The sequence below is a fragment of the Gavialis gangeticus genome, unplaced genomic scaffold (assembly GCF_001723915.1).
Source record: "Gavialis gangeticus isolate Ggan-Ray unplaced genomic scaffold, GavGan_comp1, whole genome shotgun sequence".
Lineage (NCBI taxonomy): Eukaryota > Metazoa > Chordata > Crocodylia > Gavialidae > Gavialis > Gavialis gangeticus.
In genome coordinates this window covers 56,635,378-56,654,283 of record NW_017729034.1, presented here as the reverse complement: position 1 = coordinate 56,654,283, position 18,906 = coordinate 56,635,378, and the positions used below count along the sequence as shown (strand labels likewise).

Genomic DNA, 18,906 nt, shown 5'->3' with positions numbered 1-18,906 from the left:
CCCAAAAGGCACAAATAGGAATTGTGCGCTTGTTCTAAAAGGGAGCTGAATGACTTTGTCTTTGAAATCATTTGTGAATTTATTATGTGATGTATTGTATTTATATAAGCAATTGCTTGGAAGCATACAGATGCCTCTTTTATATACCAATGTGATTTTTGTTTTTTGAGATTTGAATAGCCTGTGAATTTTATGATCTATGCCATTACTCATCCTTTTGCAGGGAAAAAAAATAAACATGTTTGATTTTAACTTATTTCTTGCCTATGTTCCCTAGTTTCCCTGGGACAGTACCAGTTGGCAGCTGCTTTAGCAGAGAAATACTGTGACTTTGATATCTTGGTACAAATGTGTGAGCAGACTGATAACCAAGCCAGACTACAACGTTATATGACCCAGTTTGCTGATCAGGTAAAGTTTATTTGGACAGTTGTATATTAAGTTGCATTAAAAATATTGCCAGTAAAACATGGAGGTTGTTTTTCAGGATCCAGTTAATAGGCATAGATATCTTAGATTGTTTTGTCCTCTCTTCTGTATTCCAGGAATACAGTGTTTAAGTATATCTAGAAGACCAGAAACACTTATATTAAAATGTGGTTTAACTTATTTTACTAAGCAGTATCTCTGTTCAGTTTCCTTTTGGTTTCCAGGATATGAACAGTTTTAACTGATCACTACAATTCCCTATGAGTTACTACCTGCAGCTGTTGTGTTCTTATGTGTCTTATTTTCTTTCTTCTGAGCACTTCCAAAAGACTATAAATGTTTGACACACCTGTATAGCATAATGCACATTGAATTCTCATCTTTTCTAACTGTTGCATGAATGAAGCAAGTTGCTTCTAAAGCCTTCTGTCTTCAGGAATTTTATTTAATGCCTGGTAGAAAAGTGATTCTTTAATCTGGTTTTATATTACAAAGGGAAACATGCTTTAGCCTAGAATCCTTTTAATTGTAGTGAGTTAGGTGACTGTTCAAAGTGTAGTAAAACCTAGTAACATACACAATTTGAGTTAAGATTTCACCATTAAATCAAGTTTTTGAATACATAATCTTCTATTTTCTGGTCAGTGACTGTACATGATATTAATTCTTAATGGAGGGTCAAAAGCTAGACCCTTGTGGCAAGCCTCCAAACTAAATATTCTGTTTTCACTGCCCATGGAGCATGCTTATGCATACCAGCAGGTGCTTCGTGCAAGAGGGAGATGCTTATAATTTGGAGCCAAGTTTAACACTACACAGTTGCATGGGAGATTTGTTAAGACAAGGTGGTCATTCTTTAGATCTTTGCCATAGTTCCAAATGCACACCATTTTACTCCTTTTTTTTACCTTTAGGCTCTTGTTACAGTTGTCATGCTTCCAGCAGTTAGTGACTGATTCTGAAGTCCTAAAACAGGCGGGGCTACCCTTGTACTTGAATTCAGCATTAGATAATTAATATACGTTGCTCCAATCCTTCTGTCCCTTACCCTCTTCCATGCTCAGCAGATTCTGGATCCTGACATACCAAAGAGAACAAGGTTAAGAGAGTAAGATTGAGACCTGAAGTTGTACGTAATACTAGTTTTCTCCCTGAGCAATGAAGGATGTCTAATGCTGCTTTGCAGTTATTGATTAAATATTTTCATGCCGCTTACCAGCTTAATACAACAGGATTTTATTAAATAGGTTAAGTTTAGAAAATTTTCTCTTCTTGAGCTGTTGATTCTCGATGATCACAACTGGAAAGCCCATGGTTAACATGGAAGTCAATCAGATTTGAACATAAAAGTGAAATAAATGTCTTGCAGTTCACTTCTAAAGAAGCATTTTAGCAGAAATGCAGGTCAGGCAAATTATTATTGACTTAAAGAATGTTACAGTAGCTCAGTGTTACTTAATCAAACACAAAGTAACACTAAAATGAGATTTTCCCCCCCCCCCCATCATTGAAAAAAGCAAAGAATTCACTTCTGTCTTCAAAAATATTTGCTAAGTAAGCTTATAGTTCAGTAGATTTATATGGCATGTTACAGAAAGGTAGGTTTGGTCAGACCAATATAGGCAGACCATGTCCAGTTCTGGTAACAGCATTTTAAAAAAAGCTGTTGGAAAAACTAGAAGGTTCAGGAAAACCACAAAAATGTGAGCAATAGAGAAAAATGCCTGTCAGCGAGTAACTTAAAGAACTGAATGTTTAACTCATCACAAAGAAGATGAGGGGCTGGCTTGATTAAACTGGAAATAATTTGATTCATAGAGAGAAAATATTGTTGACAAAAACATTACGCTTTCGAGGGTTTTATTTTTTTTGGAGGAAGTACAAGACAAGCCAAAGCCGGCTCGTCCAAACTATGCACTTGTTTATTGGGATAGTGATCAGACAAAATTACTAATAGCAGCTATGTACAGTAGAGAATGCACAGATATACTGACTACTGGGTGGCAAGGTCTTGGGGCCTCCATAATCTGTCCTCATAGTTGAGGTAAGTTCCAGAGTCTGACGCATGCATTTGTTTGCAGTTTTATACCATTCATATTTAAACTTATGTTCTTACCCATTTCTCAGAGAACACTGTCTTAGCCAATGGAGTAGGGAAGCCCTGAGTCCTGACCTGTAGCCATTGTTCTTACCTGGGGTCATTAACTAGTGTCATCACTGGCATGTACATCTCAGCTTGCTTACTAGAGACAGTACTTCATATCATTGATTTCAGGTTGGGCTGCTTCTGGGATGAGTCTGTCTGGAGGAGGAAATGGTGATACACTCAACACTAAACAGTTTGGGGGCCTTGGGACTCGCCAGCAAAAGGATTGCTTAATTTAACAAAGGTGTAAGAATCAGTGCTTAGAAGCTAAAGCCAGACAAATGGGTGCACATTTTTAATAGTGAGGTTGATTAACTGCTGAAATTTACCATGGGATGTGGTTTTTCCATTTTCTGATACCTTTACATTACAACTCAGTGCCATTCTTAAAGGTATGCTTTAGCCAGCTACAATGTACATACATGAAGCTGGGTTCTAAACTAGCTGTTAACTCAGAAAAGAGACGTTGGAGTCATTGTAGCTAGTTCCTTAAGAATGCCAACTCAGTGTGCAGCAGTGACCAAAAGAGCCAATAAAATGTTGGGCACTGTTAAGAATGGAATTGAGAACAAAACGGAAAACATCATCATGCCATTATATAAATCCATGGTGCAACTGCATCTTGAATACCGTATGCAGTTCTGGTCCCTGCGTCTTAAAAAGGGTGTAGTAAAATTTAGAAAAGGTACAGAGTAGGGCAATCAAAATGATCAGGGCCTGTCTAATCCCCTTCCCCTGCTCAGTCTGCTGCTCTTCTGTGCTGCCTGCCTGCTCTGTTGCTTTTCTTTTTTTATTCCTTTTTGTGCACCCTGCCTGACTTGCTGCTTTGCCTTCTGCTTCCTGCTCTGTCTCCTGCTGTGCTGCCTTTCCCCTCCTTCATCTGTCACGTGCCACATAGAGGCTGCCTGTGCCATTCATGGCACCTGTGCTGCAGATGACCACCCATCCCTGTGCTACTGTCCTTTGTTTAGTCCTTTGTGTATTGGTGGGTATTACTAAGTCTATTAGAATAAGTCAGGTCTGGTAAATGAATGCATTTATTTTAGTTGCCCATAAAAATGTAGATGCTTTTTTGTATAATGAATATGTTACTTTTAAAAGAATCAAAAGGTGTAACTGTTAAAGCAAGTAAGTTTTTATGCTGAGTGTGTTCCCCTTGAAGCAAAAATGATGATGAGTAAGTTTTATAGCTTAAAATATAAAGAGAAGAGTTTACGTCCTCTTGTATGTATTTTTATCAGAACAGCAGCTTTTTCATCAATATCTTAATACTTGATTTCTTTTGGTTTTTTTAAGCAGGTATTTTGTGTTCTAGTCCATTTTGAATCCTACATCATTTCTCCTTGAAACAAAACAGGATGGTTGAAAACTGACAACAGTTTTAAAGTGCTCATACCTCTGTCATCTTCAGAATTTTTCAGACTTCCTGTTCCGGTGGTACTTAGAAAAAGGAAAGCGAGGAAAGCTGTTATCTCAGCCTGTTGCTCAGCATGGACAACTGGCCAGTTTTTTGCAAGCTCATGAACATCTTAGCTGGTTACATGAAATAAATAGCCAGGATTTGGAAAAGGTAGGATTTCCTAGTACAAAATGAACTGATTATATTTGTTAGGAAACTTTTAGTTTGACTGTTTTCTTGTATACACATGCACAAGGGTAAAAAATACCAGTCATGGCTCTTTATCATCATTGATCGATATTTTGGATCAAGAAACCTTTAATTAAATTCACCGTGTAAGTTAAGATAGGAGTTTACAGTAAGCATCTCTGATTTTTCTCAAGTCCTTCAATAAAAAACCAAGGAAACCTCACCATTTTTTGTACATTACAAAAAGCAAATAGCTGGTCCAGTTTTGAAATCATTTTCAAGTTATCTTTTAAACGTGAGTACAAGCAATATGTATATAGGTGTTGAAATTGGGATCCGTTATAAATCATTTGATATCTCTTGGGATCTCTGAAATTTTTCCCTTGTCGCCATAGTGGGTGCCTAATTACCCTCCCCCTGCTTCTACTGTTCTTGTTTTTATCTGCCTCTTCTCTTGGATTTCATAGACCTACTTCCCTCCATCTAGTGTCTGAGAAGAATTCCCTATGGTGTTAGTGATTTCCCAGCTATTAAAAACTATTAATTTCAGTTCAGATGCATACATATGAAATAACAAGAAGCCTGTTTGGTAGGATATGTTATTTCAGTGACCATACAAATTGAATAACTTGAAAATCTTGTCTACTTGCATACAAGATGTATCCAGTTGGTAAAGGTTGGTAGTAGTTTAAATTTCAGCCACTCTTGTTTTCTCAAGTGATCCTCTCTTCACAGAAACTGGGGCTTTGTTTTTCAAAGTATGATGAAAAGAACTGGGAACTCAGAGTAGAAGTGAATCTCTTGAGAATATATATTAATTACAAAAATTAATTTAGCTGTTTGCCATATCTGGCATTCCAGATAAATAGGCATTTCACTCATTAGCTCAGGATTGTACATATAGTTCAGTTCCTTACAAAGTATGCATTCTGTAGGTAATAAGTGCCTCATTCTACATATAAAAAAACTAGAACTCTTGGTTCCAAAATGATACCTTTTATCAGACCAACTGGAAAATCACAAGAAAATTGTCCTTTTCTGCAAGCTTTCAGGATCCAGGTCCCTTCATCAGGCTCTGGGATCAAACTCTTCCTTAAAATCGTTCTTCTTCCATTGGTACGTGTTGATTAATGAAGCTTTAGAAAAACAACAAGTCCAGAAAACTTATTGGATACAGTAGTGGTTCATCAGTGCTCATGAGATGCTCTTTTTTGACCAGCACACATTAAATTGCTAGGTATCACATATCCTGGTGTAGGAATAGACATGTGATTTTTCTTCCTAAGCAATCCAAAGCAAAACTAATTCCAAGCCTTACAATAGGAGTATTATAACCTATGAAATATAATTAAAAATAAATACCCATGAGGATTTAGTTTATTTTAATGTTTTCTGTGTCGTCTTCACTTCAGGCTCACAGAACCCTACAGACTTTGGCAAATATGGAGACCCGGTATTTTGCAAAGAAGAAAACACTTCTTGGCTTGAGTAAACTAGCTGCATTGGCATCTGACTTTTCAGAAGATGTACTGCAAGAAAAAATAGAAGGTAATAAGAGCAAAGTGGGGGGAAAAAAAGCTCATTAATTTCTTTAATTTGAATCCCGTTAGTGTTACACATGATAGCAAATTCTGTAATGGTGAGGGCTTGGAAGTAACTATAAAAGTGGTCATAGTGCATTGGACTGAAGGCATTAGTTAAAGACTTTACGTAGCAAACTACATTATATAGCTGCAGAAGGAACAAAAAAAGTCTTGTACTCAAGTTTTGGAAGCTAAAGCCGTTTTCTTCCTCAGTTAAAATTGTATATGTGTTGCTGTTTGTAATGTAAATTTGGGATCTTAATTATTCCATTTATATTATTTTACTCTATTTTTTAACATTGGGGTTTTAGAACAGTCTGATTCGCTGTTTAATACTTTAAGGATGAAAGAGAATAACTTCCATGACTCATTACCAAGTACTACTTGTATCCTATAATCATACCCCAATTTTTAAAGCTGTAGGGGTTGCTGCTAGGTTATGTCAAGGCAAAGAAAATACCCTTTGCATGAGTAATTTCTGAATCACTAACCAGTAGGGGGAACTTTATCATCCCTGAATTCACCTAATCCTTAATTCAAGAAGAGCCATGCATTTCTTGTTAGTAATTATCTGTTAATATTTGAATAGTAGTTCACTGTATATTGGTACTGTTGTCATTTTAACTTCACATTAAATAAAATGCTCAGTCTGGAAGCATTTAATACTTCTTAATTTATATAGGAAAGTGAAGAGTCCCTTCTGCAACCCCAAACAAAAAATAACATAGGCTGTAAATGACAACTAAGCAAACTTCAAAGCTATGAGTTTTAGTTTTTAATAATCTTTAATGGCTGCCACTTTACTGTTTTAAATCAAAAGGGGGGGTAAAATTTGAAGCAAAAGATTTAAATTCATACATTGGTAAATGAACAACTAGACCAAAGAATAGCCATGTTCATGTGATGAAATACCTTTTTAAACGTACTTAAATGAGCCGTAGAGGGAGAGAGTGACCTTGTGGTGAAGAATCAGGGACTCGGGATATCTTGGTGGCGGTACCTGTCTTTGCCACATGCTTCTTGACTGATAATGGGCATAACCTCCTCCTGCATCAATTCTCCATTTGTAAAATGGAAATAATACTTCCTTCTCCCACTTTGTCTTGCCTTTCTTTAGACTGCAGGTTCTTCAGAACTGTGTGTGTGTACATTGTCTAGCATTTTGGGGCTGCAATCTCAGAGCTTCTGTGTTCATCTGTAACTGAAAGCCCCTACTTAAAGCTATCTTAGAGGGTATTTTATAACCAGAATAATTTTGTGCTTGTCAGAATTTTTATTCCATATTTAATATAGAATAAATCATATGCAACCTTCTTTTCCTTATCTGAACACAAGAAATATCTGAACAGGAGCGTTTCCTATTGCATCAGGAGACCTTGCCGGAACAGCTACTTGCTGAGAGGCAGTTGAACCTCAATGACATGCCTGTATTGACTGCACCCCAGCTCATTGATGTAGGTATCTCATATTTTCTCTGCTTAACTTTACCTATGGGCTAATCTGCTAATGTGTCCTGGCTTCAGGTTGAAAAGTAGGTGAGAAGGTGAAAACTGACCTGCCTTTCTGTCACATAAAGGGTAATTGCCCCCCAGTTCTAAGTAAAAATTGCTTGTCTGTACTGAAGTCTCCACTGTGGTGTATAACTGAAATGAAAACTTCAGCATATTGTTTCCAGTTTCTGGTTTATCTTCCTAATTGAACATATGATTTTGGGCATTGCTATGATTGTATGAAATCTTACTAGTATAAGAACTGATGTGCTGCATTGGGGCACCTTTTGGTTGTGACAGCTTTACCCTCTCTTTCCTTCATTGAAGTCCAGCTTGAAGGCTAGAAGTGATACAAAATTGTCAATTTCTGTAAGACAACACTACAAGGGGAAAAAAGGGGAGGAGAGCTGCTAGCTGCATTGACTGCCCAGAGAAGGTCTTTGATACCCATAGAAAATCCCAGCCCTGGGTTTGCTGCTAGGGCTAAAGTTTTTTCATTTGTCCTTTATGTCTTTCTTGAAGTGATAGCTGCAACCACTTGCTCTTACCAGCTCCTGGCCTTGTCAGCCTGTTTTTTCCCACAATCCTGTTATTTGAGCAGGCAGTATTAGAAGTTATTTAGCAAGGACATGAAAAAAATACAAGGTATACACAAGCAAGGACATGAGAAAAGAAGATCCTGTTGGTGTCTGTGCTGAGATTCACTGCTCTGTGTTCAACTTGTACAAAAGCAGGAGCCAAGTAGGCTATGGGGGAGGGAGAGGAGGAAACGTCACTTTACCTCTTTCTGAACTGTTGGCACACTGTCAGCCATCTGGTTTTCCTTTAAATTCCAGCTACTGTCAGATCAACGTCCATTGTCACTGTTTACAACCAGGAAGTAAAACTTGGGAACTGAAAGCAACATGATGTTTATTTTGATTTTAAACCCTTTTTGGGTTTAAAATCAAAATACCTTTTTCATGTAAAACCCTTTTTCATGTAAGTTGGCAAAAAATGTACTCAACGCTTTAAAAGATTGACTTTTGAATTTTGATAGCAAGCGTAGCTGTTTTCAAGAGATGAAAATGTATTCATGTATATATTGCTGCTGCAAGTTTAATTACTGAAATAATTGTGAGAGCCTATCTTATTTGTGGAGTGGGACTCTTGTTACAATAGGCTAGGAATGTTACAGCTTTAAATGGTATTTAAATTTGAAACCTATATTATCACAGCCTTACATTCAATAGTCTTTCCACAGTCCGTTGTCATGTAGGTGGAATGCTGTATTAAACCTCGGAGTATATGTCTTACTATAAAAATACTTGCAGTTGAATAGAGACATATTTCAATGAAAAGGTCACCATAAGTGGAAAATACAGGGTGGTATGGTACTTCCCATGATGAGTTGTTCGCAATATCAATTTACATCTGTTTGCAAGCTAAAAATAATTCTGTACTTTATTCTTTCATACTTTAGCTATACATATGTGATGAGAACAGAAGGGCTAATGAGTATGACTTCAAGAAAGCACTTGATCTGCTGGAATATATTGATGAGGTAGGAAAAGGGATTTGGATGCTCTCAAATCAGAAGTTTTTCTTAATTTGTATGAGCCAGGGTTGTGTTACTGTAAGTGTTACTTAAGAATTACATATTAGACCTTGGAGTACACTAATGGAGGGTAACTTTTTTCACCCATCAGAGATTTAAGGTCAAATGTGATTTAGACTGTATAAAATGGCATTTGTCCTCATAAAGTTTTAACTAGATAAACCATATCTGTTTGTACAGAGAAACTTGACCATCAATAGTCACTCTTCAAACAAATAAAAATGGAGATGCATTCAGTTTTAGGAGGACAACACTTGCCCTGCTCCATTACTAGCAATCTGCCTGCCAAAAGGTGACCTAAAGGAACTTGCTAAATCACCTCAAAATTATTTGATTCCTTTTGGTTTACATTAGTTTGTTTTAAATCTGTCATGGTATAGTTATAAGCACACGGTTTGCTGTCTTTAACTTGCAGCTTTGAGGGGTCGCCATTTCTCTCTATACATTCTTCTAAATTCCCTGTTTATTGGCTATTAAGATACAGGATCTCTCTCTGGGAGCATCACTGGGATTAGCAGCTGTCTTCAGTTAGAAACAAGAGCTGTGCCATCTCAAACATTGTTATTTCAAAATTATCCTGTAAAGGCTGCTGTCAAAGTGCTGGAAAGCATTCCATTGCTTCTTGGAATGGAGAGAATCATCTCTGATATTTCCTGCTCTTTCTAGTCTAAACTTGCATCTGCTTATAAATGGTGCTTTGTGTGTGCTTTCTATGTGAAAAATGTTTGGTTTTATGCTTTATATTAGATCTTACCATATGTAATGAGGGAGGAGAAACATGTTAATGTTTCATAGATTTCATAGACGTTAGGGCTGGAAGGGACCTCGGAAGATTATCGAGTCCAGCCTCCTGCCCAAAGGACAGGAGGCTGGACAGTGTGTTACATTGCTTGGCCCGGAATATTTTCTTTAGCTTGAAAGGATGAGTGCTCTTTACTAGATGCCCTACTTTAACTTTTACATGGTAGAGAAGTGTAAATACCCATGGTTTTGGGTGAGAAGTGTAATATATGGATTAGTTGCATCTGTTTTATTTATTCCTGTTCCTTGTTTCACATCTTGCTGTCCCTTGCTGTAACTGACTTTTAGAGGCTTAGGTCTGAGTAAGAATATACACCCGTGAACGATGCATGCCACCAGCAGCTGGGGGGGCAAGGCTGCGCTGGTGGTAGTGGTAAGCACAGAGCTCCCACAGACGGGGCCGATGCTGTTGGCGGTGGGAGGGGATGGCAAGTGCTGACCAGGGGTCAGCAACCACCTGCAGGTGCCGCTGGCAGCATCGGCAGTGGCCAGCGGTGGTCACAGACTGCCTGCCGACACCGGTGTCAGCAGTACCTTTTTGTAGGGGGTGCACTGCCACGCTCGGGGGTTGTATGTGCACCCGCATGCACCCCCTATGCATTGCCCCTATATACACCATGTCTTGAAGGGCATGAGTTAGACTAAAATTTCTGAGCGATCAAGGTCAGCCCAGCCTGGGGTTACATATGCATCACCCTTGAACAAGCATAGGTGGCCACTGGAATTACAGAATAGGCATGGATATCCAATGTTCTTCTCAGCTTTCCTTGCTCCACTTCGGCAAAAGGTAGGCAGCAAAAAGCCTTGGCTCGCACCCTTGCTTCCAGAATTCCCCGTCTTGGATTTTACCATTTTTCTTTAGAAAGGTATTTAAAGTAGCTGTGAAGCTCAAGAAGTCTGAGAGGAAAACACATGTCCCTTGTAGTGACAACAAAACTGATGGGGCTGAGGGAGGCTTCATGCCAAACCCCTTAGACCTTGTCTGCATTTAAAGGGCTGTCCATGCTAAGATAAATACATATTTTAAATGCATGTCAGCAAACACATTAAAACCCTTGTGTAGATGGACTGTATCGTAACACATGGTAATAAAACATGTCATACCTAGAATGGAATGTAGAGTTTGCATTAACCAGGTAATGCATTAAAAATACAATTGTTGTAGGTACAATAAGCTTTAAAATCCATGTTGGGCAGCAAGTTTTAAAATAGACATCTTTAGCTTAACATGGGTAGGGCTCTATTTATCGTGCATGGGCTCCAGAAAAGCTGGGCTTTGGCTGAAGATGGAGAAAAACAGCTTCTGGTGTTTGAAGAGCCTGAGCCACATCAGGATGTTCCCTTAAAATAGGGATTGCACTCAGATAAATAATTTCCCTCCCCCACTTCCCCATCAGTGCTCCTCATAGATTTACTCTTCTCTGTTAGTAGGTAACTGCTACTCTCCCCTTGCCAAATCTAGGAGAGCTGTTTTCTTAAACTTATTGGCTGAGCAAGTGAAAACTAAAATTGCTGTTCATTTCCTGTCTTGTCAGATATGTTTAAACATCAAAAGGCATTATGCCAAAGCAATACTATAGAGCAGGGGTTCCCAACCTTTTTTTGCTGCAACCCACTGCTGGGAGCAGAGTGCAGCAGCGGGGGAGCTCCTGGCACATGGCGCGGTTCATCATTTGTGTGCAGCACCGCCAGCATTGCCCCTGTGACCCTCATTTGGGTTGTGACCTGAGGTTGGGAACCATTGCTTTAGAGGTTGAATTCTTTTTAAACTATTTTCTGCACTCTCTCCCATCCTCTTTTCTGTGATGTATGTTTAGATTTAATGGAGTCCAGTAGGGCTATGCAAAGCTTCGGTCGCTGATTCAGTTTGGAGGAGATTCAGCCCAATTCAGTGGCCAAATCTCTGAATCTGAATCAAGTCAAAGGACCCTTTAATCTCTCCAAATCAAATTGGAACCCTTCAAATCAATTCAGAGAGATTTGGAAAGATTTGGGATTTGGACATGGAGACAGCTTTAAATGTTTTTTCTACTTGCCTCTAGGTAGCAGGCGGCTTGTGAATGCTGCAGTGCTGGGACGCATGGAGCATCCCACAGAAGCGCAGGGGGGCTCCCCAGCATGCTTGGCAGCAGACCCGGAAGTGGACCAGAAGCACTTCCAGTCCACTTCCAGGTCTGCTGGGAAGCATGCTGGGAGCCCCCCTCAAACCACCCGGCTTGGTGACTGCTGAGGGGGAATGGGGGGCCCCCCAGTGCAGTCCCTGGCATACCTGGAAGTGTCTTCCGTTCCACTTCTGGGTTCACCTCCGAGCACGTGGAGGGCCCCTCTGCACTCCTGTGGGACACTCCATTTGCTGTAGCATCACAGCAATCAGAAGCCGCAACTGCTACCTCAAGGTATGTAGAAAAAACTTTTAAAGTCTTGTCTGTGTCCGAATCTCTGATTCTCCAAATCAGCATCAAATCTTCAGCTGTGGATTCGGATGAATTGAATTGGGAACAGTGACCCAAATCAACTAATTGAATCACTGTCCCTGATTCGGGCCAAATCCAAAGCTGAATCGAATAGGGCCCACTTCGCGCACCCTTAGAGTCCAACTCTGAGAACTTGCTCCAAGAAGAAACTTCATGTTGGTTTTTATTTCACCTGTTTAATGCTTGTTTTGCAGTGTTTCTCCAGGTGCATATATTTGCTTCTACCAAGAAAAATCCAAACTTTTAAAAAGTTTTAACTAAAAATAGGACTTACACATTTTATTTAGGAACTTTGAATCCCAAAGGATACAAAGTACCTAAGCAGATTTTGAAAATCTTTCTTGGGTGATTTTTTTCAGAATTTTACTCTCCAGTCTAATTGGTTAAACCTTCCATTCCTTTCTTTCCTGTCCTAGGATAGCATACACAGTTACTAATCTCTTTGCTCATTGGCTTGATTCCAAGACAAGGTTTTTTCGAGAGCCAGAAGGCTCTCTTCCTGCTCCAGCCTGGCCCCGTAGTAGCAGAAAAATGGGGGGTAGGAGGAGGGGATGGCAGGGGGTGAGGCAGTGGAGGTGGAAACAAGCTGCCTGGCTTCTACTGCTCCTTCCACTGCCTGTCCCCTTACTTTCACCCCTACCACATGGTATCCCCCCTACCGCCTGCCCCTGCTACTCTTTCCCCTCTGCAGTGGTGTGGAGGGGATGAATTTAAGATGATCCTCCAATACTTAGATTCTATACATGAAGAATGATTACAAATGTATACCTTTTCCATGTATGGAATTGAATTATTGGAAGGTGCCCCGTAAATCGACCACACTGTCTTGCTCAGTCAGTGTTCTGGACGAAGGATCAGATTAGAAGTAAATTATTTGCTGTTTTCTAAGATGGGAAAGAATTTATCACTTCAGAGTTGCTTTGTGATTGAGAAATAATGCTACAGCCTGTTGGAGTGTTAATTAAGGCCAATAATAATTTGCTTTCTCTAGTCATCACATGGCTATGTTAATCAGCTCTTTAAACAGGTAAGCAAAACTTGACAACCCAGCTCTTGATGGCACGAGAAGTTTAAGAAGTCTTGTCTCTACTCAAACATTCATCAGTTTAAATAAACCATCTTGGTTAAACCAATATAAATGCTTTGTGGGCATGCTTTTATCAGTTCAGAACTAGTCTAGCACCAACATTGAGACTTATCAATATAAGCTAGGTTTAATTGCTCTGAGTATCAGTATTGCTCTGAGTTGCACCAAAATTTTCACACTTGTGTGTAGACCAGCCCAGCCTAGCAAGACTTTATTTCAGAGGTGTACTGAGGGCTATACTGGCAGGTTTAGAATAATAGACAGTCGTCACTGAGATCAAAAAGACAGTGCCTACATTTATTCTCCCAGCTTCTTCCACTGCATATATTTACAGTTGCTTCTAAGTCATTAATGAAGATTTAAATAAGATGGTACCTAAAGCTGATTGCTGTACCACAACTCTGGGCTTCATCTGTCCAGTTTGATATGTTGCTGTAAATTCTTGCCTTACTTTAAATCCCTTAGCCAGTTGCCAGTCTTAACTGCTATTATGAAAAACACCAAGAGCTGCTTATTCAGGATGTGCCCTTGTTGTTTAAACTGGATAGTATAAGTTCTGCTAACTTCACTTTTTGATCCCCCCTCTCCCACACGTGCACACGTTTAAGTCCTACCTCTGCTAGTTGTTTAGGCTACTTACAAATGTGGAGAAAAAAACAAAATAGCACTTGAAGCTTGGCGTGCCCCCACATGAAGCACAGTGCATGCCCAAAAGAGGCATTGCATTAGTTTGACCTGGCTCACCCAGCATCTGTATAGATCACGTGCTTCAGCAGGCCTTTCTAGCACTTTTATCTAATAAATAGCTGCTTGAATCAGTTATTAGATAAAAGCACGCTTCAGCAGTTATCTGTACAGACTCTGAGGAGCCAGGTCAAACTAATGCACTTCCTCTTCTGGTAAAGCACTGTTTGTTTTCTTTTTTTCACGTCTGTCAGCACCCTTACTGAACTTTTGGGTCCTATTTCTGTTCGTGTCAGATTCTTTTACTGTTAAAGGACTAGGGAACCCATTTGGTTTTAGTTTAATTTTTTGCATCATTTTTGCCAACTTTGCAATAATTTTTGTTCATTGTAATGGATGACGAGTCTAGGGGAAAAACACAGTAAAAGAAGCAGGATTTCTGTCCTAAATTTTCATTACATCTGTAGTGCCATGATGTATGTGTAGGCAGGGGTGAGTGCATTTTACTGAGTTTGTAATGCTTTGCCCTCTCTCATTTTTTTTGGTAAGAATGCGCGCATTACAACTCTTTAAAGCAAATCCCCAAACTCCCATGAAATAGATTGAGGCATGGAGTGGTTATTGTTCTCCTAATGTCAGCAAAGCTAAATGTAGAGCCAGGAACAGAATCCAAGGCCTTTGTGAAATCTGCTACCCCTGCATTCCTTGTGCAAATGAATCTATATGATGAAGACAAAATTTAGGCAAAAAGTGAGTTTTTGGTCTGTTACAGCCCTGTGAAATCTCTGTTGTTCGTTTCCCTCTGGCAGTAACTTGTTGTTCCACAAACTTGCCCAAGTTTTTTGACTTCATAACAAAGGTAAGCAGTTTTGTCTGGCTTAGGCTTTTGTTAGATTAGGTGTTACAACCTGTTTTCTTACTTGAACTGGTGATTCTTCATTCCTTTCTGCCACCCAAGTGGGCAAACAGGAGGTTGTTACTGGCATCAGTCATTCTTTTGCTAACAGGTGTGTCCAGTAACTAAAGAATTCATCCCAGATCTAAATTTGATTAGAACTTGCTTCCTTTCTGAAAAATGTAATTTCCATTTTTTTTTCCATGTTTAATTAAAGGAGGAGGAAGTGGATGTAAATGATCTTAAACTTAAAATTCTGTGCAAGGCTCTTCGAAGAGATGGGTACGTAAAAATTATACATAAATTTAGTGTAAAATGCTTTCTATTCATTACATTGACTTGTTTTTTCCCCCCAGAATTGTAAAGTCTTTATAACTAATATCAGGTTGAGTGGTCTAAACATATGATCAGTAAATCACGAAAAGTTTGCTTAGGGTAAAGTGGTCTGCATATCACCTTCCAAAGATACTTCCGTAACAGTTCATCCACTTATTCCTACAGCAATAATACAGGTATTTTGAGCAAGCAAAAGAAACTAAATCATGTAGCTATTATTTATTTCTGCCCTTTAATGGCCAGTGATCTTGTTAAACTCCCCAGCTTGATAACTATATATGGCTATTGGTTTCTTTGGTACAACATTTGAGATTCACTGAGCATGCTTAGCAACATCCTAACATGGTGCCAGTTTTTTTTCTTCTTCTTATTACCACTCTATCCCCAGGCTAAGGAGGGAATAAGACTCACCCCCCACCTCCCTTTTCCACAGTAAAACTAGGAATGAAATCTGGATGCTATTGAAGCCACACAGACTTTGCTGTTGACGTAACTGAAGCCAAGATTTCACTGTGGCTGTGATGAGATTTTTTTTTTTGGTTTAATGTAGGTGATTGAAGGCCAGCCTCAAACTGGCCCAAAAGCACACTTTCCATTGGCTTGATGAATACTTTAACCCAATCTTTGACAACTCCAGGGTTTTTTTAATGAAACTGCTGATACTTGACATAAGCACCAGGACGTAGCAATAATTGAAATATCCAGTAGGGAGGTTATTTTAAATCAGAATTTTTCTTTTCTGGAGCACTTGTTAAAATAATTCTTAAAGGGGCTTCAGCAAGAACCTGACCTTTGCATGGGGATAATTCAGCATTCTTCAACTACATTCTGGGACCTGCACAGCTCAGATGACTGGTTGTGTGCTGACGTGTTGGCTTGTACTTTTAAACTTTTCACTCAATCATTGTTTGCTACTTATTTTCTAAAAGAATATTTAATAAATTTTGTTTGCTGCTTTGTTCTATTAAAGAATATGCCTTTTTTACACAGAATGCTTACTAGAATGGTTATTGTAGGGTGATAACTGAAATAATAGCTGTAATTAGTCGGTTTTGAGTTTTCTAATGAAATCAGGCAGTTTTCTGCTCGGATACTTCAGTAATTGAGGAGGCATTTCTGTTATCTTCTTTACTGTATTATCCTAAAATATTCTGAAAATGTTACTAAGATCTTATTCTTGAAATGTAGAAAAATAGTAGCACTTGCTTTCAGCTGTAGAAATTCACACAACACAGATTTACTCTAGGAAAATTTATTAAACAGTTTTAACACTTAATATGGTCTCTTACATGGTAACATTTTTCAGGATACTGACATTCTCATGTTGAATTCACTCTTCAAAATGCCATTTTTTTTCTTTGTGACTTGTAGTTGGTCCAGTTCAGAAGGTAAAGATGATCCAATTGAAGCATCCAAAGACAGTATATTTGTGAAAATATTACAGAAATTATTAAAAGAAGGTAACTTTTGTCATCTGTTGTACATTTCTTGAAGTTGCCAGTCTTATTTTTAAATTTACTTAAAATTAAACACCTATCTAGGAACAAAAATAACACAACCAAGTTTTAAAAAAAAGAAAATAGCATCAATAAACTTCTTGATTGAATGTATATCCTAAATCACTATTCAAAATCTCCATATTGAGGGTGAGAGGGCAAAGAATATACAAGTTCCTTCTGGTTTGTAATTTTTGTACTTCTAAACAATCTTCAACAAGAAGACGCTTCAGTTTTGTGGTGGGGAGGGTCATTTCAATAGGTGATTACCTCCTCCTCAGGCAAAAAATCAATTCAGAGATGGGAGGAATTAGGACTCCAGGACTGTAACTGGTTTAAGTGGCATAGCTTAAACTTTTTCACTTTGAAAACTAATACTTTGAGTTGACACCTGCTAAATAAAGTTACAGCTCAGAAGGAATTTTCTGAGGAAAAAAATATAGACAACTGAAAGGGTTAGAATGGAAACTCAGTGTTAAAAAAATAATAACAATTTGAAAAAACTATTGGTGAATATGAGAAGCTTGCATAATATGCGAGCTCTTCAGAACATTTGTATCTTGTGTTTTCATGCCTTTCCATTTCTAAGCTTTGAGTGTGTCCTGCAACCCAGGCTGAAACATTGGTTTTCTTGACATACGTCAAGCAAAAATATATTGCAACTGACTGAATTATCCAGCTAAATTAAAGTTGGCCCAAATAACTGATTTAAGCAAGAGATTTAGATTTGATAGAGGCACTTTGTGGGGCTTTACAATTTCAGAATAATTTCTTTATTGATATGACATTCAAATTTATAAGAGGCTAGATTGGTTATAGAGGGCAGGGTGGTGGGTATTAGAAGAAAAAAATGGAAAAAGGCCAAGTTAGGGGAGGACATGTCTTAATCTTTATCTTAGAGTCACAGTATTACAGAACACTTCAGGGTTTTTTGAAATTCATGATGCTAGTGCAGTAGAATCAGGATAGGTTTCCTCGCTTCAAAATAGTAATGCATCATGACACTGAGCATTCTTTCTAAATATTTTACAATTTATATAACAAGGTTTTGTGTTGTAGGAGTTCAGCTCAGTGAATATTTACCAGAGGTGAAGGACTTGCTACAGGCAGATGAACTTGGCAACTTGAAATCCAATCCTTACTTTGAATTTGTGCTGAAGGCAAACTATGAACTGTATGTTCAGGGACAAGCATGATTTTTTTTAACATTTTTGAAAGTACATTTTTCTAAAGAACTATTAAAACAATGTATAATTTTTTACATGCTGTTCTTACTTTGCTAAATCTTTATAATAAAATGTATACAGTAAGTCATGTGTTTGGTCTTGGAAACTCATAATTATTAAGCTACTAATAAGTATTTGCCTCTACTATTGGAATGCACTCTCTCTCCCCATTGGTTTCTCTTTTCTGAACCTTTCAGTATCAGGGTTGTGCATTTTTGTCCAGCTTATAGAATGACTCAATTCTAAAGATGTACCAACATCATGGGTGAAATCTCAGCCCTGATGAAGGCAATGGTTTTGCCTTTAACTTCATTGGGGCCAGGATTTCAGCCCACAGGTATGTGCTGTGAAAAATGGAACGAATATTAGATGATGGCTGTGTAGCTTTTTACAAGAAACGAAAGTCCAAGTCTCTATAAAATGACACTAAAAATAAATAAATAAATGGTCTCTATTAAACTTTACATGGATACAGTAGCACCTTTTGATCTCAAAATATCTGTGCCATACAAAGGTAGATGGATTAACCTCCCTTTTACAGAAGAGGAAACTAGCCCAAAGTGAGTCAGCTGTCAGTAGCAGATGAAAATAGAAGGCAAGTCTCCTAACTCCAAGTCCCCATGTTTAGCAAATGTACAACATGTAGGTGCATTAATTTTACAGATACATTTTCAACAAATTCTGACTAGTAACTTTTAGGTGAAAGCTACAAATGTAGGAATTATCTACAGATGTTAACAGTACATCTAAAACCATAAGAATTTTAGAGCTCACTATTCAGTCATTTCCAATGCGTGCCTGAGCCTAGACTCCCTGGAAACCTAGAAAGCAGTTATCGAAGTGGGAGTCCAGCAAAGACCTTCCTTTACTCGACGGCTCATTCTTTACAAGTTCACATCAACTTACCAGGGTTTGCTTATCTCTGGCACGATGAGAAAAATATCCATGTAACACTTATGTTCTCCTGATGGTCCTGATACTCAAATGGTAGCAAGATTAATCTAAAATCAGATGAAGATTGCTTTAATTTGACAAACTGCAGGAGAACCATACTTTTCACGAATAGTTTAACAT

The 18,906-nt window shown here is 38.4% G+C and overlaps 1 protein-coding gene across 1 annotated transcript in view; it reads left to right on the top strand.

Moving 5' to 3' along the window:
• The window catches only part of NUP133 (nucleoporin 133), a 61,206-nt gene extending 43,286 nt beyond the window's left edge, over positions 1 to 17,920 (top strand). The window contains exons 19-26 of the mRNA XM_019527365.1: positions 278 to 411; positions 3,987 to 4,145; positions 5,576 to 5,711; positions 7,082 to 7,200; positions 8,699 to 8,779; positions 14,992 to 15,056; positions 16,482 to 16,570; positions 17,666 to 17,920. Coding sequence (XP_019382910.1) covers positions 278 to 411; positions 3,987 to 4,145; positions 5,576 to 5,711; positions 7,082 to 7,200; positions 8,699 to 8,779; positions 14,992 to 15,056; positions 16,482 to 16,570; positions 17,666 to 17,802 — 920 coding nt within the window. The 3' untranslated portion in view covers positions 17,803 to 17,920. The remainder of the gene's footprint in view (positions 1 to 277; positions 412 to 3,986; positions 4,146 to 5,575; positions 5,712 to 7,081; positions 7,201 to 8,698; positions 8,780 to 14,991; positions 15,057 to 16,481; positions 16,571 to 17,665) is intronic.
• The last annotated feature ends 986 nt before the right edge of the window (positions 17,921 to 18,906 follow it).